We start from the raw sequence: 25,352 nt of genomic DNA, 5'->3' as shown, positions 1-25,352 counted from the left end.
GAGTCCATTAAGTTCCTGTTTTTGTTTTATTTTGTTTGCTTTTTATATTTGTGATAAAAATAACTTAGACATGTCGTTTTAACAATATGCGAAAAGAAATGATCAAACCAGAGTGCTATTGAATTCTCACAATCCGATGGGTCACAATTGGTGTGGATTAATATGGATGGACATACGCTTGTGTAATCATTGATATGGTGAAGGTATCTGTAAGGAGACTGTAAGGAGTCTGCAGTGTTGACGTTGACGATGTTCAACACATAATTAACTATAAACTACTTATAAAAGTTGTGAAGTGAGTGGAAGCTCTTAGCACGGGCACATTTTATGGTATGAGAGATATAAAACACTTTGGGATGTGCTGTTATTGGAGAATAAATGAGCGTTGATCGTTTTTCTGTAACAACACGCCCTGTTGTTTATGGAAGCATGTTTTAATAAATGCCTGATAGGTGAGTAACAGGTGAACAGTGAAAAGTGTTTCTATGAAAATTTTAGTTTTGGAAGCACTAATTCTAGTGTTAAACTCTTTTTTTTTTTTTTTTTTCCCCCGATCTCTTTGCACCAGTGCCTTTTTTTTGGCCCCCCTTCTCGATGTGTCTGAGCTGGTGTTAATTTCCACTCGAGAGAAGGCTGCGGCTCGCGGTGGCTCTCCGCCCGAGTCCGGGCCCTACACTTGATTATGCAATCTGATTTTGATTTCATTAGGCATGCAATTGATGCGAGCGAACAAAGGGGTAATTTTTCATTCATGGCACTCTAGCTGAGCGCTGTCGTTCCCTTTCGCCTGTAATTCATCCCCCCCCTCCTCACACACACACACACACACACACACACACAGAACTGCTGAAGACCATTAGGGATGCTTTGGAAGGGTGGTGGAAGGGAGGCGTTTGAAAGATAGAGAAGGAACACGACGGGAGGCTAAATGAATGAACGCATGTGTCCACGGAGTAAAAAGGAGTCTGTCTACACGGGGCCCATCCTAATCTTTCTGCTAAGTACTCACCGGAACCGTTTTTAAATACGACGCCTCGCTTGTGTCACCACAGACAGATACGCGATAGCAAAGTGATAATAGTCCTGCCATTCAGCCTTAATCAATGACGTCTGCCTGAGTGCTGAGAGCGCTGCCTCGAACTGCATTCGTTTGTGAGATGGTGTCATCTCAGTGTTCAGCTCATAAGCGCCTTATCAGTAACGACACTCATAAAGACGTGATTGACACGTGCCTTGAGATTTTCATGTTGTGAAATGTTGTAGAAATACCAAAATCATAGCATTGATGTCCACATAATTTCTCAAAGTGTTAACAAAGTATGAATGATTTTAACAAAGTATGAATGTAAAAAGTTTGGATTTTATGGTTGTTAGCAAACTGTAACGATGATGATAATTTAAACATTTAACTTTATTTAGGAATGAAAAACATTACGCATTTTTTTCCCACTTCACATATCAATAGCTGCCAAAAAAATTCCTCGAGCGAAAAATTCTTTAATTTAAAAAATTTAATTTGTCTTCGTTAACGCTTCATGTTAATTAGTCATAGTAATTATTGGACATCGTAAAATGAGGAGTAAAACATTGAAATTGAAACTACTAATGCGAAAAAATGCGGCCTGTCATCTTACTGAGAAACCTACGTAGCGCGAACTCCTTGAAGCCTGTGTCTTAAAATGTACGTACCTGTTAGAAAGCTCTGACACTGGAGACTCATTCCATAAGTTTTACAGAAATCTTCACCATATCAATGTTTTTGCATTGTTAAAAATTTAGTTATTACTACACGTTAACCAAACAAGTCCCTGAACCAATAACATTAATACAATCCTGTGATTTGACTTACAGCCGGAACTACTTTCAGAGCGGACGTTTTGTTACAATTACAAGCACTGTGTTAGTGATGCTGTTTAACATCGTCAAACATGATTCTGACCGTTCATCCCTGATACACACTATGCACTATACAGACTCGCTGCAGACAATCCGACCCGGTTTTCCCCTCTGTCTCTTCTCCACTCTTCCCCTTTCTCCTGCATTAGCATGGACGCCTCATTATCCTCCGCACTTGTACATAATGGCAGCAGTTGCTCTCAGGGGTCAGGGCTCCGCGGCCCCGTGACCACACGCCTCATCAGCCGTCTGAAAAGCCACAGAAACAAGGAGGAATGAGAAAAAATGGCCGCCCCCTCCTGCTAATCTGTCCTCTTCACTAATCGCATCTAAATTCTTGCCTCTACAAGATTGAACCGGCTTTGTTCTTGTGAATCTTGACGCTATTTTATGCCGTTTTGTTTTCCACAACTCAATCACTCAAGCTAAACATGTCCAGTGTTTGCTTCTTTATTTTTTGCACTGTTACCACCCTGAGGTTGATTATTTTCCTATAAATGCATGTCACAAAACAGTTTATTCCTCTTCTGCTACAGCAGTTTATCAACAATTACAATTTTTATTAATTAAAGAATGACGTTGTTTCCTATCACAAGTTCTTATATTACAGCAATTTGCCAGAGATTAGATTGTTTTGTGTTAATTAAATAACATAAAGTACTTTTTATTCTTTTAAAAAAAGTGGTACTACTTGAGTTTAGTTTGAAGACTTTTATGTAATGACTTGTTTCAGACATATTGGCATTTGTACTCAGACTTGTGTCTTTGACATTAGATTTACTAATGCTGCATTAGACTTACCTCGGAAATAGGAAGTTGGAACTCAGAATTATGTCATTTTCAACCTCTGTGCATTCTAGCTACAAAGTACATGCATGCCTCCATGTTTGCCTTTTGTTAAGCAACAATCCAGCCGGCTGTTGTGTGTCCAATGTTATGTTGATTGACCTAAAGCAAATACTTGTATTTATAGAAGATACACTATCTGGCCAAAAGTATGTGGACATCTGACCTTTACACCCATATGTGGCTCTTCCTCAAATTGTTGCCCCAAAGTTGGAAGCACACAATTGTATAGAATGTAGCATGCTGTGGCATTACAACTTCCCTTCACTGGAACTAAGAAACCCAAACCTGTTCCAGCATGACAATGCCTCTGTGCACAAAGCACGCTCCATGAAGACATGGCTTGCCAAGGTTGGTGTGGAAGAACTCGAGTGTCCTGCACAGATCCCTGACCTCAACCCCACTGAACACCTTTATGATGAACTGGAACACTGACTGCACCCCAGGCCTTCTCATCCAACATCAGTGCCTGACCTCACTAATGCTTTTATATCTGAATGATCACAAATCCCCACAGCCACACTCCAAACTCTAGTGGAAAGCCTTCCCAGAAGAGTGGAGGTTACTATAACAGCAAAAGGGGACTAAATCTGGAATGGGATGTCCAGCAAGCACATATGGGTGTGATGGTCAGATGTCCACATACTTTTGGCCATGTAGTGTACATCATATAACTCATTTAATGGTAAGGATTTGACACCACTTTCTGAACTCAGGGAGTAGGAATTCTGAGTTGAAGGGGGTGTTTTCTTTAGTTTTGTCTAGTCACAGGTTGGAAATTACACATTACAACCTTTTCGCATAGTAATTTCTTTTTCTAGAAAACAGCCTGGTGCAATGCATGAATAAAGCCAGTTTTTTTGGTGGTTTTCGGTCTTGATCCTGACTCAGTCTCGCTTTCATTTTGGGTCTTGACTTGGCCTTGACTCCCTTAAGACTCTGTCCTAAACCATACCAAATCTATGGGGCATTACTAAAATATGAGATGTGGTTCGAGGCGGATGTTTACAGATGCAAATTTTCAATTGTTTGTTAGCTACACTAGCATCCATACTAAATTAGTAATCCTTCGAATATGTTGTCAATTCTATAGTAACCACTTAGACACGGACTTGTATGGTGGACCATCCATGTAATCTAAGCCTAGTAATGAGCTAGCGTGATTTGCGGACATCCCGTGGACAAACATTCAACGTAACTGTAAACATGGCGTGTTGCTGGTTAATTAATTTAAAAAACTGTAATAATTTGCAAATTGCTATAGTTTAGGGGGAATAAAACATTTCACAGTGTGCACTTTGTGCACTATTAAATTGAACTGGTGAGTTATAAAGTAGTGGTCATGATCAGTGGTATGTATGTGTGTGTATATACGTGTGTCTGTGTTGGCCTGAGACGTGTGTCCGGGGTTACGGTGTGTCAGTCTGCTATCTCTGGAGTTCTAATAACCCTGGTGTTGTGTGTCTGAAGTGGCGATGCGGGTGCGAGTACAGTGCTCTACCCCGTATTTTCCTCTGATTATTCTCTCCTTGTAATTACATTATCTCCCCTTTTATGCAGAATTGTTCGCCAGGGACTAATTGATAGAGACATGTTTAATTCATCAATCATTAGCATCAAATTTGACAATTAGAGATGATTGTTGAATTCCTGATGGAGATGAGGCGAGGTTAGTCAATTATTTGTTCTCTCTCTTTTTTTTTGGCGAGTTAAAGTAGTGCATACATTATTTCACATCATAAAAAAAGTCATTTTCACATATTTGTGACCTCAAATAAACAGCAATTTTTGCCTTAATCGTAAAGTTTGAATTACTATTGCTTCATTTATATAAGCTAGTAAAGTGGCGTCTCTAATGCATCAGACAGGAAAGTTCAATCATAGTCTCACTGTAATGTATTCATTGTTTGTTTTGTTTTCTACTGAGGGGAAAAAAGTATGAATTCTTTCATTATTACACGGCAGCACTCATGTAGTCTCGATTCTGATTGGTCAGAAGTTGTCAATTAATTGAGGTTTTCTGTCAGGTATGTGCACTTAACATTTATTGAAGGAGTCTCCAATGTTGTCACTTTGTAACAAAGTTAAAGTTGTAATGTTAGGTTTTCCTCCATGGGAGAGTCATCAGAACAGAGGAGTGTTTCATTGCTTGACAATCTGCATTTTTTTTTTGTTATTAACGTCAAGAGAGAAAAAGAGACGTGAGGGAACATCTGTATATAGCTTCTTTAATGTAAGTGGCTTGTTTCACAGATGTTCCGCAACATTAAACCTAACTGTAACCGTATAAAAAGTACATTTTGGTGTTTAATAAATTAAAAAAATCCTAATTGCTGGCAAATTGCTGTCGTTTAAGAGGAATAAAACACTATCGACATGTTGTTACAGGAAATTGATCAACTTCAGGGTGATAAATGAAACTCCGCCATCATGCCCCCAAGTGTTTTGTTCCTTATTTACATTTTACTTTCTAGAGTGTAGCATATTATATTAGAATTATTAAGTAACTTCACATAAATATTACACTTTTTCAGTTAAAAACTGTGGAAGCACCTGATGTAATGTTTTCTACTATTTTAAATTTGTGAAATATGAACCTTTTTTCTTCTTATAGACATAATAAAAAAAATCATTTATCTAATTTTTATTTAATTTTTTTTAAATTACAACACTTCAGTTTACTGTCAGTTTGGTGGCAAGCATTAAATATTGTGATGCATATAGTGTATCATAGAAATGGCTTCAAGTATCGTGATATGATCTTTTTTTTTTTTTTTTTATCACATCACCCACCCCCTTGTAATCACTAATCATCTAATCGTGTAATTGTCTAATTGTAGGTGATTAGTGCAAGTATATGGAGCGTTCCTTTCACACACAATCAAGATGACTTTCTCTGGTGTTAGCTTTCTACCTATTCAAGCTGACGTGTAATGTTTGTTTTTTTTTTTAAACAAGTTCGAGTTTTTTTCCAAGTTAAAAAAATATATATACAATATTCTTTTTATTGTTTTTATTCAAAGTTTAAGGTTTTTTTTTAAAATCAGAATTTAAAAAAAAAAACATTTTTCCTTTTCAAGGTTGTTTTTTGTTGGTGGCGGTGGTTTGCTTTTTGTTTCATTTTGAGACTTAGAATATTATATATATATTAATATTTATTAAATATATACAATATTTTACCATTTCTAAAAGTCTAAAAAAATATATATTTTTTTTTTTTACCAAGAATTAAAAATTTTTTATCATTTCCTTTTTTTTTAATCAAGGTTTATTTTGTTGTTGCTTTTTTCATTTGTGTTTTTGTATGTTTTGTTTTAGACATTTTTTAGATTCCATACAAAGATATATGTTTGAGTTTGAGGTTCAAGAGTTGTTTTTTTTTTTTTTTTTTTTTTTTTTGTTTTGTTTTGTTTTTTTGTTTTTTCCCCGAGACAGAAAAAAAAAACATTTCCAAAATTGTAAATGAAATTGGGTTCATTTTTCCTCACATTTTTCAAATTTCATTTCCCCTTTTCAGGGTCCGAACGAATTTTTGAGACCATTTTCTTTTCAGCATCAGTGAAAGGTTTCTCAGAGATGACATTTGCTAGCATGTTAGCAAGTGTCTAGTCGTCTCCGAATCCTTTTCCTTTGAGTGGAGTTCAGAGTAAAAACAATACACAGTAATTACCAGTTGCATCCAGCAGCAGAGGCGTCTATCTGAGTGATAATCGCACCGCAGCTTTATTTAATTTCATCCCTTCTCACTTAAACATGTGGCGAGAGATGCGCAAAGAAGCAGTCAGGGGCAATATTATGACAGAAGTAATAAAACGTTCCCGTCAACAATACGGATGTGATTACATGTCTACGAAAGTGACAGGCGTAAGAATACCCTCTATTCTTTCAATTACTAACGAATTGCTCCTGATTGTGCCGAGGCGTCTCCTCGCTCAGCGCTAGCGCTAAGCAAACCTCAGCTAGCACAGGCTCTTGTTAGCCTAATGCGTCGTAGCCATTAGCGGGAGTAATAAGTGTATCAAATTCGCATAATCATGTCTAATTAGTGTCGGTAATTATCTTGTTGGGCGCAGGAATATTAATCTTGCCGTGCCCGTAGGGGAAGGGCGTCTCTCGGAGGGAGGGAGCGGCAGAGAGCTCCTGTCTCACGCTGAGGAGCGTGCTCGCTAAATTAGAGCGATGGAGGGAGGCAACAGGAAGAGAGAGCGGCAGAGAAAGGAAACAAAAGACAAAACAGAGAAGTTAACTGCGAAGTGCATCAAGACAGATGGCCAAGAACGTGCTTTTAAAAAAAGTTCTTCAGGACTATTTTTGTGGGCCATCTGCATAGTTATTCTCGAATTTTTGAACAAGCTAGTCGCTGTGATTTTTAACAGTGGGGGGGCGGGGGATGAATTCACTGCTTATCTTGTGATATTAGAAATCCTGATATTAGGCTCGAATGTCAACAAATGGAAGCGTAGCAAGGTTTAATTTGGTTCTATATGAATTTCAGGGATATATTATATGAATAGTGAAGTGACGTGTAGCCAAGTTTGGTGACCCATACTCTGAATTTGTGCTCTGCATGTAACCCATCCAAGTGCACGCACACAGTAGTGAACACACACACACCGTGAACAGACACCCAGAGCAGTGGGCAGCCTTTTTTGCTGTGGCGCCCAGGGAGCAGTTGGGGGTTCGGTGCCTTGCTCAATGGTCTCACCTCAGTCGTGGTCCCTGCCGGACCTGAGACTCGAACCCACAACCTTCAGGTTCACCTTCGGGTTACAAGGCCAAGTCTCTAACCATTAGGCCACGACTGCCCCCATTTAATTGGATTATAAAGCTGATGTAAGAGATACAAAAGTCTCACTGACTGTCGAAGGCAGCTTTAAAGTTGGGATTGTCTCTTTCTTCACTCTTCTGTTTTTTCTTTTATTTATTTACTCATTTAATGGCATTAATGGCCATACTATTGTCCTCTTTTTTTAAATTTCCAGTTTACAATACTTAAAAATAAAGTTTTAATGTACTACCAGTGGTCAAAGGAAAAGATTGGAGTTATTATGGTGTTTATTCATTTTTTTTTGCCATCTTGTAACTCTGGTCAAAATGAACCTTAGCATAATATAATTTTTATTTTATTTTTATGTCCCCTAAAAGATGCCTTCCAAAAATTCACCCCCCCCCACCCCCCCCCAAAAGGCCCCAAAAAAGCCCCAAAAAAAGGCACCTAAAAATCACCTCTAAAAATGTCCCAAAAATAGCCTAAGAAAAACTGCCAAAAAAACATCACACAAAAACACATCTTCAGAAATGCCCCTAAAATGCTTCCCAAAACTACCACCGAAATTGGACCAAAGAATTCTCCCCCAAAAATGTCTCCAAAGAATGCCTCCAAACAAAACAGCTCCAAAATACTCCTAAAAACGATTCCCAAAAAAATCACCCCCAAAAAACACATCCTAAAATCATCCCTTAAAATGCTTTCAAAAATTGACACCAAAAATCTCCCCCCAAAAAATGCCAGGCAAAAAACACCCCCGAAATTGCCCTTAAAGTTGATTCCCAAAAAATGCTCCACAAAACTGCTCCCAAAATGCCTCCAACTATACCCCACCTAAACCACACCTCTAAAAATGCCTCTGAAAATGATTCTTCACAAAAATTCTCCCCAAAATTGCCCATAAAACACCACTTAAAAAAAAAAACACCACCTAAATGCAAGTTTGCAATTCAGTAAAAAGGTTATCTAATGATTTGTAAACACAGCCTCTGCATTTATAACTTAAATTTTTTTTTAATTTAATGGCTTATTTTGACCTGAACCAAATCATTAAATGATTCTTTCTAACCTATTTGACTCAGCGTGTATTTGTTTTTTTCCCACCACCTTGTAACCTTCAGGTCAGAACAAGCCTCAGTGTAAGACAAATACTGTAATACAAATAGTTTTTTTTTGGAAACCTCGTGTAGTGAAAAACAATTAAAAACGGGTCATTTTGACTCGAACCAAAGGGAAAAATCATTAAAGCGTTCTTGCTGAAATGTTTGAGAGGGCCAGCGTGTGTTTTTTGGGAGCAGCGGGAGCGGAGGGAGAGGACGCCATGCGGTGCCCGCCCCGGCCTTGGCGCTAATGACGGGCGCCTCTGATTGGAGGCAGGCGGGAATGCCGCTGGGGTAGATGGATGTGGCTGGCAGCGAGTGGGGGGGAGAGCTAATTACTGTTCCGAGTGTATCTTGTTAATTAAGGGCTAATTAGTGGCAGAAACCGAGAGGGGGAATGAGAGAGAGGGAGAGGGAGAGTGTGAGAGAGAGAGAGAGAGAGAGGGAGGGAGGGAGGGAGAGAGCGGAGGAGGAGGCAACTGCTCATGTAGCGCAGAGAGATGAACATGGAGAAGTGGCAGACCCCATCACGGAGAACGAGCAGCCGAGAGACAAATGGAGAGGACGTGTAGCGCATCTGTAGGGGAGGAAAGTGTACAATCATTAATCACAGTGCATGATGACTACAGCGAGCTTGTTTATTATTGATGTATATTTAACAGTACACAGTTCAGGAAGACAGGGTCAAAAATAACCCCCCAAAAATGGCCCCATGAAAAATGCCACCAAAAAGCTCCAAAAAGCAGCCACACAAAAAAAAATGCCCCAATAATCAACCTAAAAAATGTTCTCATAAATAAATGGCTGCCAGTCCCCAAAGAAATTCCCTAATAAATCCCTACATATCCTCCAATAAATGCCCCCAAATAAAAGATAGCCAAAAATGGCCCTAAAAATGCCTACCGAGTGCTCCCAAAATCTCTATAAAATCTCAACCCCTAGAAATGTCACCCACAAACAAGTCACCCAAAACAAAACCTTCTAGCTGCCCCCAAAAACAACCCCAAAAATGCCCACTAGTAAATGCCCAGACCCTGCCCCCCCAAAAACACAGTGCCCCCCAGAATACTCCCAAAAAACAACCCCAGTACCTGCTCCTGAAATACCCCTGAAAAAGACTTCCAAAAAGGCTCCTCAAACATGGTCCCCAAATACACCCCTCAAAAATGTCACCAAAAAGAAAACATGCCCAAAAAAACTCTTTCTCATATTCAGTGTGAGATAAAGCTAATTAACCATAGACAATTTTACCAGGGGTGCCAATAATTATGGAGCTGACCATGTATTGTATTTGTATCAAAGGTAGTTAATTAGTAACATTTATTATTTACTCTCTCTCTCTCTCTCTCTCTCTCTCAGGCACTTCTCACTCGAACAGCAGTACCTCTCTGCAATCTGGAGGCGTGACCTCGGGACTGGGTGTGGTCTCTGTGGGCGGGGCTAAAGAGGGAATGCATCAACGCTCTTTCTCCGTGTCCAGTGCTGAGCAGTGGAATGAAGCAGTTAACACGAGCAGTGCCTCAGGTGTGTCTCTGTAACACACACACACACACACACACACACACACACACACACACACACTCATTACTGAACAATTAACACCTACACATTATCTAAATTTTTTTTTTTTTTTACTTTTTAAAGTGAGCCATGATGTCCACTGCTTCCTAAAACACAACGTCAATAACTTTTATTTAGAAACTGAGTATGAATGAGAAGTTAATTCTATTCCTATGATAAAGTTTACAGGCTCGATTTATCTTACATAAACAACCACATATGTAGGTCACAGACTTGCTTTTTGTCTTCTTTTCTTCTTTTTTTATTCTCTTTCATTTTATTCATCCCTCACTTAGGATAGCAGAGCCTAAACCATTATTTAGGATTTTTTGATGGTTAACGAATGCTATGGCAGAAATACTACTACTATTACTACTACTACTACTACTACTACTAATAATAATAATAATAATAATAATAATGAAAAAAATTTATATAATTAAAAGTTATTGTTAGTATTTGTTTGTAATATATTTTCTACAACTATTCTTATTAGTAGTAGGAGTATTATTATTGTTACCATTTTATTAATATTGTTGTTAGTATGCATTTATTATTTTTATTAGCATTTTGTTAGAAATAAAACAATAAATTTTTGCTAAAATATTATTGTTTGTATTGTTAGTATTTATTTTTACCACTACTACTATTAATTTATTATTTACTGTTAGTATTTGTTTACTGTTGTTAGTATGTATTTTTTTTGTTAAATTATATATTATTATTATTATATATTATTATTATTATTATTACTAATACTACTGTTACTATTACCACTACTATACAGCTGTTGCTGTGGTTACATCTCGACGGTCATTACCTCACTTTGTTCTTCTTGTTTATCTTGTAAATGATTTCTTTCTGTGTAATTAAGCTCGTTGGTTTAATTGCGCTAGCGTAGCTATAGATCTACAGGACGTTTCCGATATAATTAAATAAGTCAATATGTTAACACAGAGCTAGCCAATCGCCAGTGTGGACTTTCTGCAGCTACCACAATGCTCTGTAGTTCAGTCATTATGTAGCTGAAGTGGTTTGTAACAAAGTTTTATTGTGAATCGTGAAGAATTTGTCACATATGAATGTTTTTGGTTTTTTTTTTTTTGTTTTTCTTTTTTGGGCAGAGGTCTGAAATGGAATCTGTAATCATCCTAATTCAGTAATTACAGCTTTGTTCCCACTGCAACACAGTATCTCTCTCTCTCTCTATCTCTCTCTCTCACACACACCCTGTTCCTCCGTCCTGTCAGTGCACTTGACTGAAGTCAAATAATATATTTGCCAGGCGTAACAATGCTGCGCTTCTCTCTCTCTCTCTCTCTCTCTCTCCCTCTCTCTCTCTCTCTCTCTCTCTCTCTTTTTTTTCCTCCCCCGTCCTTCCCTTCTTTCTTTTTCCCTCCTGTGTGGGGAAAATGAATGTTTTACGGGGGCAACATTCATCACTGGTTATTTCCATCTCTTTGTCGGCTGGCAGTAAAAAAGCACTTAAATGCACATCAACAGAATAACAGTCATTTCCATGCATGTTTGCACACTCGTCGTTCTCATTAGTGGCTGCTCCATCGCTCTCTCTCTCTCTCTCTCTTTCGCTCTCTCTCTCTTTCTTTATCTGACACTCATACACACACTTTACTCTTTGCTCTGTCTTCATGTCTCTCATCCTCTCTCTCTCTCACACACACACACACACGCTCTTAACTCTTTCTCCATGTCTCTCTCTGTCTCTCTCTTTCTCTCTCTACCGCTAGTTTAAAGAGCGCTCTTTACGAGCACACACACTGTGGCCCCGTGGTGCTGCAGACTGAACACATCACACACTCGCCCTTCTCTCTTCTCTCTCCGTCTCTCCGCCTGTCGAACAATCAATTTCAGCCGCCATCGGCCCCCTGCCTGCACCCATCAGCTCCACACCCCAAAGCAGAATTACTCACAGGGCCGCTGCCCTCCCAATGAGCTCTGCCGCACTCTGAGTGTGTGTGTGTGTGTGTGTGTGTGTGTGTTAGTGTTGAACCGTTTCTGTCAGAGCCTTTATTCCCATCACGAAAACGTTAAGCGGGAATTTGGTGGACGTTTATGCGAATGAATAAACAAATTTTGCAACACTACCCATTTTTCTTCATTAAAAAAACATTGGACATGTTGTAGTTTTTATCCATTTATAGTTACTGTATATAGGTAACTCTGTATTAGCTATAACATCATGTTCGGAAGTGTTTTATTCCTCTTACACCATAGCAATTTGCCAGTGATTACAATTTTTTTATTAATGAAAAAATAAAACTTCATACTTTTTTCTATTTAAAGTAACATTTAATTCTATATAGGAGCATGTTCCAAAGTGTTTTGCTCCTCTTGTACTACAGCAAATTGCAACGTTAGCCATTTTTATTTATTAAAGGACACTATACACAGTTTTTATCTGTTTGTAGTTACACTTAACTGTATGTTAGCTACAGCAGAACGTCTCAAACCATTTTACTCTTCTTACACCACAGCAGTTTGCCAGCTACTAGATTTTTTTAAATTAAAGAATGACATGTCTCTTTTTATCCATTTATAGTTATATTTACTGTGTTGTAATATGTGTCTATCAATTATGGGAGTTTTTACAATTCTACGGATCACGGGGTCTCACAGTTTTTGCAGCCAGGGACTGCTATCTTTAAAATAAATTCAGTACAGCTTTATTTTTAATGAACATAATCCAAAAATATTAGGCATTTTTTAAACGTGTACAATACTGTTAGAGCTGCGGAGCTTTTTTATTTTTGGAAATTTCCACCAACAAAACTCTTTTTTAAAATAAATTTACCATTAAATTTAGGATATTTATAAGCCAACATATTTTTATGTTACTGAGGTGAGAAGTGAAATACATGAAATACATGTAACTATAATAATAACTATAAAGACTCAATAATGATCAAAATAATCTTCTTTTATCAACGACGGATTCTGATTTCCACCAATGTAACCAAAAAAAAAATTTTTACAGACCCCCTGGGGTTCCCGAAACACCATTTTGAGAACCATGACTCTAGATTATTACACACTTCCTTTTCTCAAGCAATCTTATTATAATCTAATTTGGCATCGTAGCTATAATTAGAAGGTAAATAACTTCACAAAGTGAGTCATTTGGATGAGTCATTTTCATCTGAGTGTTTTGTGGAGGATGAATAACTCAGGTGATTGAGACATAGTGTCTCTGAGAAACAAACAAATTTGGCTGAGAAATCAAATTAAAAGACATTTTTGCTGCTCATGACTTCAATTTGAATGTATTTCTATACATAATTCATAAATTGAGCTATACGGTATATTTAGCCATTTTAGATACACTTGAGTCAAACAGCAGTCATTAACTCATCCTTGCTCTGGCTGGTTGAAGGTCAGCGTACGGAATTGTCGCGTAGATGATGGAGGAAGATGATGAGCGCTCTCAGATTGATGGAGTCTCAAAAATGTAAGATGTATGTAACCGAGGAGGCTTCTCCATTTTATTTAAGAAGTGATGCCATTTATGAAATGAGGAGAAGGTAATGTGGAGCTTGTAGAAAATGACTGGGTCATGTGATGAAGCGGAGGTACTGTTACCACCCCGAAGTTGATCATTTTCCAATAACAGCATGTTTTGAAGTATTATTCGACTTAAATGCTACAGAAATATGCCAGCGATGACGATTCTTATTTTTATGAATGAACGACGTCATATTTTTTAGCCATTTATAGCTACGTTCAATGTTGTGGAAGATCTAGGAGACTTCCTGTTATCACTTCTTTCCTTTTTTCCTCCAGTTATCCCTCTTTCTTGAATTTAATTTAACCAAAATAACGCAGCTTGTCGTGTTAACAAAAAACAGTGACGTTTTACTTGGATTCAAAGTGCAGACGCTGGAGACTCCTTCCAAAAATGCTTACATTTCCTCACAGGAAAGTGTGTATATGTCGAGTCTATATAACAATAGCGTATTAGAATGTGCAAATTCACATAAACCGCAGCCGTAACTATTGTCTAACTGTAGGTTAACCAATCAGAATCAAGAATTCAGCAGCGCTGTGGTATAATAGGCAGCAAACACAATAGATTTTGGTGTACAACCTTGTTATAGTAAATTGGTGTAAGGTTTCTGTGGATGAATCCTATATCTTCTTATCTTCTATTAGCTCATGGCTCCGCTCATGTGCTTAAACAAACGTGTTTGAAAATGATTGCCGATGGTAACGTGCGTTCTGGATTTGCAGATAGAGGGCTGGAGGGAGGGGTGTGACGCTTCCCCGCGGCGGGTGAAGAGGCTGCGAACGCGGCCGTAATGAAGTTTGACATTTCGTTTGCCGAGAGCAGCCGCCTGCACCTTGATTAGCGCGCTCTAATTGACTATAATAAGAAGGAGGTGGTGATTGTGTTCAGGGTTTTTTTCCCTGTCTTTTTGATTTTTTTTTTTTTTCACTTCCATTAATTGCTGCTATTGCCTTTGATTACGGGCGGGAGGGGTGGTGTAGGGGTTTCTTCACAAAAAAAAAAAAAAAAATTACCGCTTTGCACCCTGTGTGCTCTCGAATTACCGGAGGAAGTCCGTCCATACTTATGTCGACAAAGAAATGAGTTTCCACCTTTCGCCCTCATCACCAGAACACTGCACTTTTTTAAGTTCCATCTCCCGCCGGGATGGTAATGGGCTGTAATTGCAGGTTAGCTCGCCACCTCTTTCCTCCGCCTCCTCCTCGGAGGGAGGAGAAAAAAAGAAAAAAAAGCTTAGTTTCGGACTCGAATGGCTGCAGATCCCTCCCGTGCTTCATTACAGCTCCTCGCCCGCACCGCTAATGCCAAACTGATCTCACTGCACTTCCTGCCGAGCTGGCTGGCCTGCCACTTTGGCTCTTAATCTTGAAGCGGCCTCCATCAGAACATATGAGTAGTAATTAAGCAGGTCAGCGCTGCGATTTGAATAGGGGACAAATTGCAGGTTATTGATGGTTAACTAGGTGGCGAGTGGGTATGCGGACCTCTTAATCCCTTTCCTCCAAGGCTACTTTAAAAAAAAAAAAAAAAAAAGTCTAGAATATGTCTATCACATTACAGGTTAACTCCTAAAACTCTTTACAGACTAGTGGCAAACATGAACTGGTATCACGAGTAGTATGTTTAGTGTCCACATTTTGCTCACCTTTGCGTCTCACCTGGATACTGTAGATTTTTACTGTTGCTGTCCTTTCTCTTCTGTACCGTAAAGATTTATTATCATGTGTTACCCAAAAGAGCGTTCCTTTTTGAGTCTGCTTCCTCTCAAGTTTGCCAGAAAACATGAAAAAGTGTGTATTTCTCTTTTGGCTTTAAAGCAGCACTAGATGATGATGATGCGTGTAATGGAAGTTGCACTATTTTCAAAATTCTTCCTGAATGATAATCGATGAGGCTTATAGAGTTAAAAAGTGTCGTATCTTCCTCTGATTTTAAGCGAATAGCCGTTACCGTTCGGAGGCCTTTTCAGTGTCGTTCGTCCGTTGACTGACTTTGATTGTGTGAATCAAACCATATGAATGAATTACAGGTCTTGTGTGAGAGACAGGGGCAAGCTTCCACTTTAACCTCACGCTATACACACAATACACCCTCTGGCACCGAACAGGTTGGGTGTTCTCCCCCTCTGCGCCATACGGCGTGTGTGTGTGCACATGCGAGTGTGTGTGAACGGTGTTCTCAGGAGCCCCTCTGCCCCCAGCTGTCTGCTATGGCTAATGATAGGTCCCGGGGGGGCTGTTGGGGAAGAGGAGTGTGGAAATTGAAACAGACGTTCACGACGCCGAACACAACGTGTGTGGCAGCTGTGCGCCGCGCTTCTCCATTCAGAACGAGCGAGCGCGAACGGCACCTAATAGTCATGAATATCAATGATGGGAGCAGTGTCGAGAGACGAAAAGCGTCAGCTCCTGCCATGTTCTTATCGCCATAGTAATTACAGTCTGCTTGCTTGCGGCTTCAGTCACTGTAATAATAATTGTCATAGCAAAAAGGACTATAAGTGGGAGGATAAAGAAATACAACAATGTGTGCACAACCATTCTGCTTTTTTAATCTAAAGTATTTCTCTCTGTACCACTGTGCTGTTGCATTCTCGATTCTGATTGGTCAGAATCACAGGTTTTATATTAGTGCACTCTTTCTAATATACCATTGTTTTGACTTAACAGGGACGTCACATGAACGTTTGGAAAAGTGTCATTTATTTAGTAGGAAGGAGTCTCCAGTGTTTCAGTGTCAGAAAATTTTCCAACACTGGAAAGTTTTCATGACAGAGGAATTTGTGGTTTCTGTTTTCTCAGTAACCTGACAAGTCATATTAACTTCAAGAGAGAGAGAGAGAAAAGAGAGGCTGGTGAAGGAACGACTGTTTATAGCTACTATAACATAAGTACAAACAAGAACTTACCTATTTCACGGACGTTGCGCCACATTAAGTGTAACTATAATTGGATAAAAAGTACAATGTCAGTTGTACAGTAAATAAAAATTGTATGGTTTAAGAGGAATAAGACAGTCAGTGTTGTGCTAATATTGGAAAACAATCAACTTTGGGGGTATAAAAGCATGACTCCTAGTGCAATCACTATTAACCACTTTTTTATATTAACACATTGACATTTTGTGATGTTATGATCAATTACAAGGCCGATAAACAAAATGACCATCATTGATGAAGGGAATTATAGTTAAACTCTTCAGTTTTTCTCATTCATGTGTAATTCAACTCAAATCCCACTGCGTTTCAGTATTCCGTCGCTTCATTATTTATTCATGATAAAGCTGTTCTAATTGAGCTTCCTCCTTAGAATAGTGGCTACTGTCATTAGCAGTGGCTTCACCTTGTACCAGTGCAACACTTGACTGGTTCAAAAGACAATGTGTGTCTGGTTATCCACTCAGAGTTCGGAGTTGGCAATAACACAACAGGTTCTGAAAAATTTGTCCCCTCTTTTTCCATGTGCATGCTGCTGGTTCGTTTCAGGAAACTAGCAAACCTTTTAAAGTAATATTCCCTGTTTTATCCATCTGTTTAAGAACCATTTAATTATATAATCAGACATGATTTTTCTAATGAAAGGCATAAAAAATGGTGGAGACTTTGACAAGCTGCCTTTGAGAACATATTGTACAAAAGTCAAGTCCTTTAGAGTTTACACACATTGTATCATCATTTTAGACAAAGATTTGACCAAAGTGAGAGGTGGTGATGTTGATTTTATTGTCTTGTCTAATTGTGTAGCTGCTCAAATGAGTATTCCACAACAAGGAGTCGAAAAGGAAAATTGGCTATGCACTCTGGGTGGGAGGGGCATGATCTCTCTCCCCGTCAGTCACACAACACTAGCCAGTCGTGGGCATTTGTGAGCTCATGTATGCAGAAGAGGGCAGATAGTGCTTTTTTCCAAGTGTGTTACACTGCCCTTGGTTGCAGCATGAGCAGCAGATAAAAAAAGATAAGGTTGTCTGTGTCTCAGAGAAAGCATGTGTTAGCTTTCAACATACCTGGTTGGTAGTTGTCCTGTGATGGGTCAGAGCTAGCTAGTGGGTGGAAACTGGCTAAACCAAATTGGGAATAAAAAGGGGTGGGGGAAGAGTATTCCCAAAACTGCTGATTCACTGATTCATTGCAATTTTGGTTGAAAAATATTTTAAAAACCCAAACTGAGTTGTTGGCGTTGTTATTCAAATATCGCTGCCTCCCAAGCCACTAACCTCACCTGTTCTTGGAAGCAGACCAGCAAGACTTTGGCCACGAATTGGCTCACTACTTGACAATGAGACAAGGATATGAAATTGTGGCACCACTGACATTATGCACTAGGGTTCTGTGGATTGTTAATGGTTCTAGCGCTGTAAAGGGGTTTTCTTTGGAACCTTCATATCTCCCATACACTATTAAGAAAAAAGGTTCCATCTAGCACCCTTGAGAGTCCACTAGGCTCTTCTACCCCTTGGGGAACCCTTAAAGGTTCTATGTACAATCCTACCACAAAAGATTATCCATTCAGAAAATATTTCAAATAGAAGTTTTGAAGCCAGAACCTTTAACCAGGAACCTATTTTTTAAAGAGTGTTGTCCACAGCAATAGGGAGTGGTGGAGCAGCTCTGACTAGGCAAATGATAAGTGATTATACACTGTATTTTTTAATATGCTGAGCTTGCAAATGATTGCAAATAAACTAATGTCACATGCGCTCCATAAAACAAAAAGAAAAAACTCATATTATGACCTTGATGTGTTTTTAATTAAATAACATGTTAACATCATGCACCATGATAAAAGGTTAGGTAGTTAGCTAAATATGTGATGCGAAATTTTTAAACCAGCACGCGCCTAGCTCTATGCCAGCCCACGCTAAACCATGTGAAGCCCAAGGCAGATGTGGAGGCTGTAGCTGAGGCTCTTCTACCCCCCACATGGGTGCCATCTTCTTCTCTTCTCTTAAAGACGGCGCTAAGCCTGCATTCCCTGAAGGGATCTTCTAAATTAGGTCTAATGTTCCGCGCCGGCTAATGGTCGTCACCGCCATTAGAATATGCAGTGTTTGGCACCACGGGTTTTCAGATGTTCCCAGACCACTGTCCACACACACAAACACACACATGCACACACATCCACCCCAGGCCTGTTGAGATGAATAGAGTGTGTACCACCACAATGAGCTTTTGATGCCAAGACAATAGAGGGGCTGCCAGTATCTGACACACAGTGTGAATGTGTGTGTGTTTGAGGGTGTAGCAATATGAGGTCCGCTTTGCCAAGGCCCCTCTGCCCCAGGGCTTGTGGATAATGGTGTCCTAGGGGGATGGAAAAGTGATGTCCAAGTGTCAAGAGGCTTAGAAATATGACCACCCTTTACCTATTGTGCCTATTGACACCCTCCACACACATACAGACACACCATCATACTTACACACCACGCTCCAGCCATTACAGAGTGGCAGGTTAGCATATTAAAATCACCTTATGCCACAGTGCTGTTGAATTCTGGATTCTGATTAGCGTTTTTTTTTTTCATAGTGAAGCATAAAAATGGAAATGACCATGTTGGTTTACATAATATGTATAACAAGATGTATCCATTTGTAAGATTCCGATTTGAATATTTATCAAGATTCTGAAAAGGGAGCTCCAACTAAAGATTGAGTTCTACGAAAGACTTCTTGTCCAATGGGTGAATGGAAATCCCAATATGGTCAGTAAGACTGGTATAATTTGCCTTCTTCCTTGCTAACCCTCAGTCCTCTTTCTCTCTAGCCAATGGGACGTTGGATTCTCTCAGCGCCTCCACTGGCCTAAGTGGACCCACCAGTCCAAAACTGGAACCACCTCCTTCACCGCATGCCAACCGCAAAAAGCACAGAAGGAAAAAGAGTACGGGAATCACCAAACCAGATGGGCTATCGGCAGGGAATGAAGGTAAAACATGTACTCACGTTTACAATCACACTGATTACACTCAAGAGTTCTCAAGGGATCTGCGGATTGCTAATGGTTCTAGCTCTTTAAGGGGATTTTCATTGGAACCTTCCATATACTATTAGAAAAATAAAACTCCATCCTGGCCTGGTTTGATCCCTGGGGGAACCCATAAAGGTTCTATGGTGAACAGAAGGTTTTCCTTTCCCCTTCCTTGTCCTGTAGGAAGCTAGAACCCTTGAGGAACCTGTTTTCACCAAGGAACCACCGAGGAACCACTTGCCATCCAAACCCTGATGTACCCAGTATACCCAGTTGATCATATACCTCTTTGAAAGCATGACTGACCCTCTTTCTGAAGCTTTGATTCATGCCATTGTTCTCAGTGACGGAGATAATATGTCACTAACTCATCACCTGCGTGCCATCGCTACAGCCCGTCTGACGAATGAAGACCCATAATTGGGTGGCATTGAGAAAACAAAAGCGTTTCTCTCAGGCTATTCGCACTCAAGGGGGCCAATCAATCACGCTGATGTGTGCTGTCCTTCAAAAAATTGTCACCAGTGTGTCATGACGGTAATGATTTTGCTCGTCGTCGTTATTGTTGCGTCTGCTTATAGCCAAATCAGATCCAGTTCCCGGTCCTAGTTAGCTACAGCAAAGCTGTAAAGGTGTAAGAGGAGACGATGTGGCGCGATGCAGCCCAGCGGGAGTCCGCTGACTGATTGAAGGGTGTTAAAGGGGTTTTAATGGCCTAGTAGTGAGTGATGTCTGACATTAAGGGCCCAAGGGGGATTACAGGCATGGTGGGTTCTCATTGTTCTCCGGTATTAGGGAACAGTTTAGAAGACCACAGTGCGTCCCATTACATGTGGAATACTGTCAAAACCATGAGGCTTGAACGTGAGGCGACAGTCAAGGCACTTTCAAAAAAAAAAACTTTTGCTTTCCATCAAGAGCTGTCTCTTTCCCCTTGCTTCTTTCCTGAAAGGTTCTATTAGCGTGCGCGTGTCTGTTCTGGTGAGCGCATGCAGAATACAGACATATTGCTTAAGTATGGGAGGCACTCATGTGGAGCCACAGACTGTGTGTGTGAGAGAGAGAGTGAGACAGGTGGGTTGGATCCTTGAATAAATTGCTATCAGTTTATCTCATTTATGAGGCAATCACAAGCGCTGAATGCAGAAATTGAATTTTAGTTGTTTTGAAGCATCATAAATCAAATGTGCGGTAGCTTTTGGAAAAAGGTTAAGCAAGTTTTTTTTTGTTTTTCCTTACTCTGGAAAGAATATGTGTGAGAAAAGAACTATTAATAGTTAGATCTTGTCATCTTTCTATTATGCCTTTTTTTGTAAATGACCACAGGTCACACAAACCAGGACGTTGAGTTTGCAAAGTGGTTGGTCCTTATTCTTAAATGAAGCTAAGAGTGACTTTTGTGTCTTATGGCATTAAGTAAGGAATAAAACATGACTATGTGGTGTGATGCCATTACACTACCACCCTGTCCCAAACAGCATGTCCCAAAGTGTTTTCTTTCTCTTACACCACAGTAATTTGCCAAAAAAATGTAAGTAAAGAATGATACTTCATACATTTTTATCCATTTTGTTACATTTAATGTTGTGAAACACCCACAAAACAAAATAGATCCTGTTATGATGTAAGTTATAGCAGCTATAAACAGCCCTTCCCTCACCAGCTTCTCTTTTTTTTCTTAAAGTTCTCTCTTAAAGTTAATAAGACAAAAAAAAAAAAAACACGGCTTGTCAATTTTGTCTTGTTCGTCAGAATTCCATCACACTGATAAATTTCATCTATTTGGTGTAAATTCAAGGACATGAATTAGTGTTATCTTGTTAAAAAAAAAAACTTTAAATATGCAAAGAACACAATTTTATATGTTGCACATTTGTTTGTACTTTTAGAAACTTCACAGTAGTTTATACTGAACTGCATCAGAATGCAAGAATTGGCTCTACTGGCTTTTATTTATTCCTAGCAGCTTTACAATATTAGTTATCTTTCTCCACACTGGTACTTTATTTTATCAAGGCCATGTTGGTTTGAGTGGATAAAGGGTTAACTCTTCCCTCGCTGGGAGTCCAAGCGGCCGGTAGCAAATGAAGCTTTAACTGCCTGGCCTAATGGAGGGTGTTTATCTCAATACTTTTGTTTTGTCATTCTCCAACCCGCTCTCGTTTCCCCAAGTGCTCCCCCGAGCCCCTGCCTCTCTAATGGAGCTGCTGTGGAGGGCCGCACTTTGGAGGCAGAAATAACAAGATTATTGTTCGCATGCCACGCTACACAGTCACATACACACAAGCGCTCACGCCCAGCCAAACACAGGGTCAGACAGTACTGGTGTTAGGTATATGCGCGCCTGTGCACAGCAAAGACAGTCATGCTTATCCAATTGTCCGTATATCTCATTACACAAATATTGTTTGTGTATGTGTGTAGGCATGAGGTTGTTTTCTATGACTGTTGTGTGTTGGAGGGAGATAGAGAGCGCATTGTCGTCTCCTCTCCTCCTCTCTGTTTGGCCTGTGTCCCCCCAGGCTTGTCTTGGTAATGGCCCTGTGCTGATTGCTCTAATACAGGTTAGGAATATTGCCTTTAATGATGTGTAAAATGAGCAAGCGCCAGCACTGACATTTACAGATGGCACCAGCGGACTCGGTTCCTCCCAGCTGCCTGTTAATTCACAGCAAATGACTAGCACCTTGCACCTTTTATCAGCCACCATCTCTCCTTTTTTTTTTTTTTTTTTTTTTTTTTTTGCCTTGAAGTATGTTTGATCCGGTCAAAGATTGGGAGTGTATAAGAATACCGTTTGTTATCAACAATGCACCGAACACTTGCAAAAAAAAAAAAAAAAAAAACCTCACGGCTTTGCCTTGCGCATGACTTGATGGATCATAGCACTGGACTCTGACAGAATAGCAATTGGGACGTGCTGCCTAGTCCAGCTGTGGTCAGTGTGAGAAGATCCCACAAGCCTGGGGGTCTGGAACCAAAGCATCTGCTCCCAGACTACAATCAGAATCAGAGGATTCACCTGAATGAATCCTCAGACACTCACTCACCAACCAACCATACCCCCCCCAACACACTACTTCTCTTATTTCATAACATTTGATTTAGCAGATTGGCCACCATATGTCTCCCGTAGAGCACCGTGTCCCAACACATCACAATATTTGCACATGGCGAAGTGCTGATGAGCTTCTGTAAGGTTAACGACTCCAATTACATTAGATTAAAGCTGCTAATGGCCTTCATCGTTTGCAGTTACAACATGAGCAAGACCAAAAAGCTGTCCATTGAATTTCTGATGCATGGGAATCTGGAAGGGAGCCAGGAGAGAGGAAATACCACACTTTAACTTCCCTAGTCATTATCTTGAACTCCCTTTTAATTGTGTTAATTAGGGTACATCGCACCACCCTCGCTCACTGCACCCAGATTGAATTACAGAGCCACTTCTCTTTTATATCTCAATTTTAGTGTACTTGTTGCTGATGCAAATCTACAGCATAGCGATCCATAAAGCATTTTTGATTGCTTTTATACAAGGTTCTTGTTTATAGAAAAAGTACAGGAATTGTGCATAAATGTTGACAGAGGCATTTCATTTTTAGTTATTTAAATTCCTAAAACACATGCCCCTAAAACCAGCTTTGCCAAAACATTAATACAGTTCAGGTATTTCTCCAAAGCATTATTTTGCAAGCCTCTCAAAAACAGGTTTCCCTTAAGACCCAGGGCCATTAGGATGTGACTTTAGCGAGCTTAGTTTGGCACTTATTTGCTTGTTTCAAACCACTGGCAATTGAAGCTTGATATTTTAGATTTCCATATGGAAATTACCTGTTGTAATGGCAATTTTTTCAGATGACCAGCCAACAAGGTAATTGTCTGTGTTCAGATTCATAGGTGTGTAATCATAGGACCTGCTGGAATTCCAGATAATTATGTTGGTGTACGTATTAGCATTATCAAAGTGAGAAAGAAAAGGAGAGGTGGCACTTCCCCTACAGCAGCAGAAGAGGACGTATAATTGAACAAAACCATGGAGAAAGCAAATGCATGTATGACATAATTCTAGTTTTTAAAACCACTAACAAAATATCTTAAAATGCAAGCCCCAGTTTGGGACCCTACTCAGAGGACAGAGTGCTCAACAGCATGTAATTAAACTAGCTAGCTATGTAATTACATTGCAGAAATGTTTCGCTTTCATTTTATAATTAGCTACATGCTGTTTGTGTGGGTGCTTGTATATAGGCTAATGTCTGGGCAAAATTTGATGTCGGCTAGACCCCGTGGTGTGGTGGTCTTAAATATTTTACTTACGCTGCTACCCAGATAAATGTGTTCAAGACAGCTGTATGACTATCAATGTACATACCTACAAACAGGGCTAATTAAAAGATACAGTATTTTGTGGAAGTATTCACCCACCTTTCCACAATTTGTAATGTTACAACGTGGAAGTGGACTTAATTCACTGGAACTCAATGGAAGAGTATGAATCAGGGTTTGTTTTTCAGAAGAAAAAAAAAAACACAAAATCCCAAACATTCCATGGAACAAAGAATATGGCACAACCCTGACCTAGAAAAGGCCAGCCACCAAATGTTAGTGACAAGGTAAGGAAGGCATTTAGTCAGAGAATCAAAAAGAGGCCCAGGGTAACTCTCTATATGATGCTCCCACCACCATGCTTCACTGTGTGGAAGGTGTTCTTGTGATAAACGTAATAAGCAGTGTTAGATTTAATGGTGTGGTACGTCCATGAAACAAGTTATTGTTTTCACTTACATTATAGCAGCTATAAACAGCCGTTCCCTCACCAAACTCTTTTTTTTTTCTTTTTTCATTCTTATTAGAATGAGCACGTTATACAGTGCAGTCAGTAGTGCAGTCAGAGCTGTTATTATAGAAAATTAATCAACACTTATGAGATATGTAATCATAATTAGCATCGATGCAGACATTGCAGTGGAATTTTAAGCCCTAGACAGCCTGAAAAGTAAACAAAGAATTGCTAGTTGGCAGGCAGCGCTCCCTCACCCTTTAGTCCTTGATTTAGATATACACCTCCTGGCTTTTCATTGATCTTGAGCCTGGAGTCGAGTCCCATGAATGAAATCAGATAATTGAAGATGGTGTAGAGCTAATTGGATTATTGTTTTCAGCTCGAGGCTATGTAGCAGTGCTGAAGAATAAGACGTGTTCTGTATAATCGTACATCTGTTATTTGGCACACTGGTTCCTCGTACTGGATTTAAATTCTGATAGGAAAGCAATTAGGGAAAGCAGTGTGGGATTTCTATAACATTTACATTGAAATTCAATTTACATTGAATGATTTACCTAACTGGGACATTAATCAGTGTATGAAATGCTAAACTTGTTACTGTTCTATTCTTCAAATATTTTTTTTTCATTTTATGCATGTAAAATTTTTTTTTTTTTTTTTTTTAAGAATTGGTCTGATTTAAGACTATATTCAAAATATTCCGATGACCCAAGTAGCCAAATACCCCAGATATTCCCAAGGCTTATCTGATCATCATGAATGTGTTAAAGTCATCATGGCTGTAAAATGATCATCAAGCAAATTATCGCTGAGCTGATGGTTTATTTCTCACCTCTCGCCTCTTGTTGCGTCGGCCGACGCGCGCCCCTTTGTCTCGCCTCATGTTTGTGATGTGGAAATTAGC

At 39.5% G+C, this 25,352-nt stretch overlaps 1 protein-coding gene across 3 annotated transcripts in view; it reads left to right on the top strand.

Moving 5' to 3' along the window:
- The window catches only part of agap3 (ArfGAP with GTPase domain, ankyrin repeat and PH domain 3), a 148,364-nt gene that overhangs the window by 104,763 nt on the left and 18,249 nt on the right, over positions 1-25,352 (top strand). For all 3 annotated transcript variants that reach the window (XM_026926227.3, XM_026926228.3, XM_026926226.3), the window contains exons 12-13: positions 9,970-10,134; positions 19,456-19,617. In XM_026926227.3, coding sequence (XP_026782028.1) covers positions 9,970-10,134; positions 19,456-19,617 — 327 coding nt within the window. The remainder of the gene's footprint in view (positions 1-9,969; positions 10,135-19,455; positions 19,618-25,352) is intronic.

The sequence above is a fragment of the Pangasianodon hypophthalmus genome, chromosome 1, assembly GCF_027358585.1.
Source record: "Pangasianodon hypophthalmus isolate fPanHyp1 chromosome 1, fPanHyp1.pri, whole genome shotgun sequence".
NCBI lineage: Eukaryota > Metazoa > Chordata > Actinopteri > Siluriformes > Pangasiidae > Pangasianodon > Pangasianodon hypophthalmus.
This window is presented reverse-complemented; position numbering and strand designations above follow the sequence as displayed.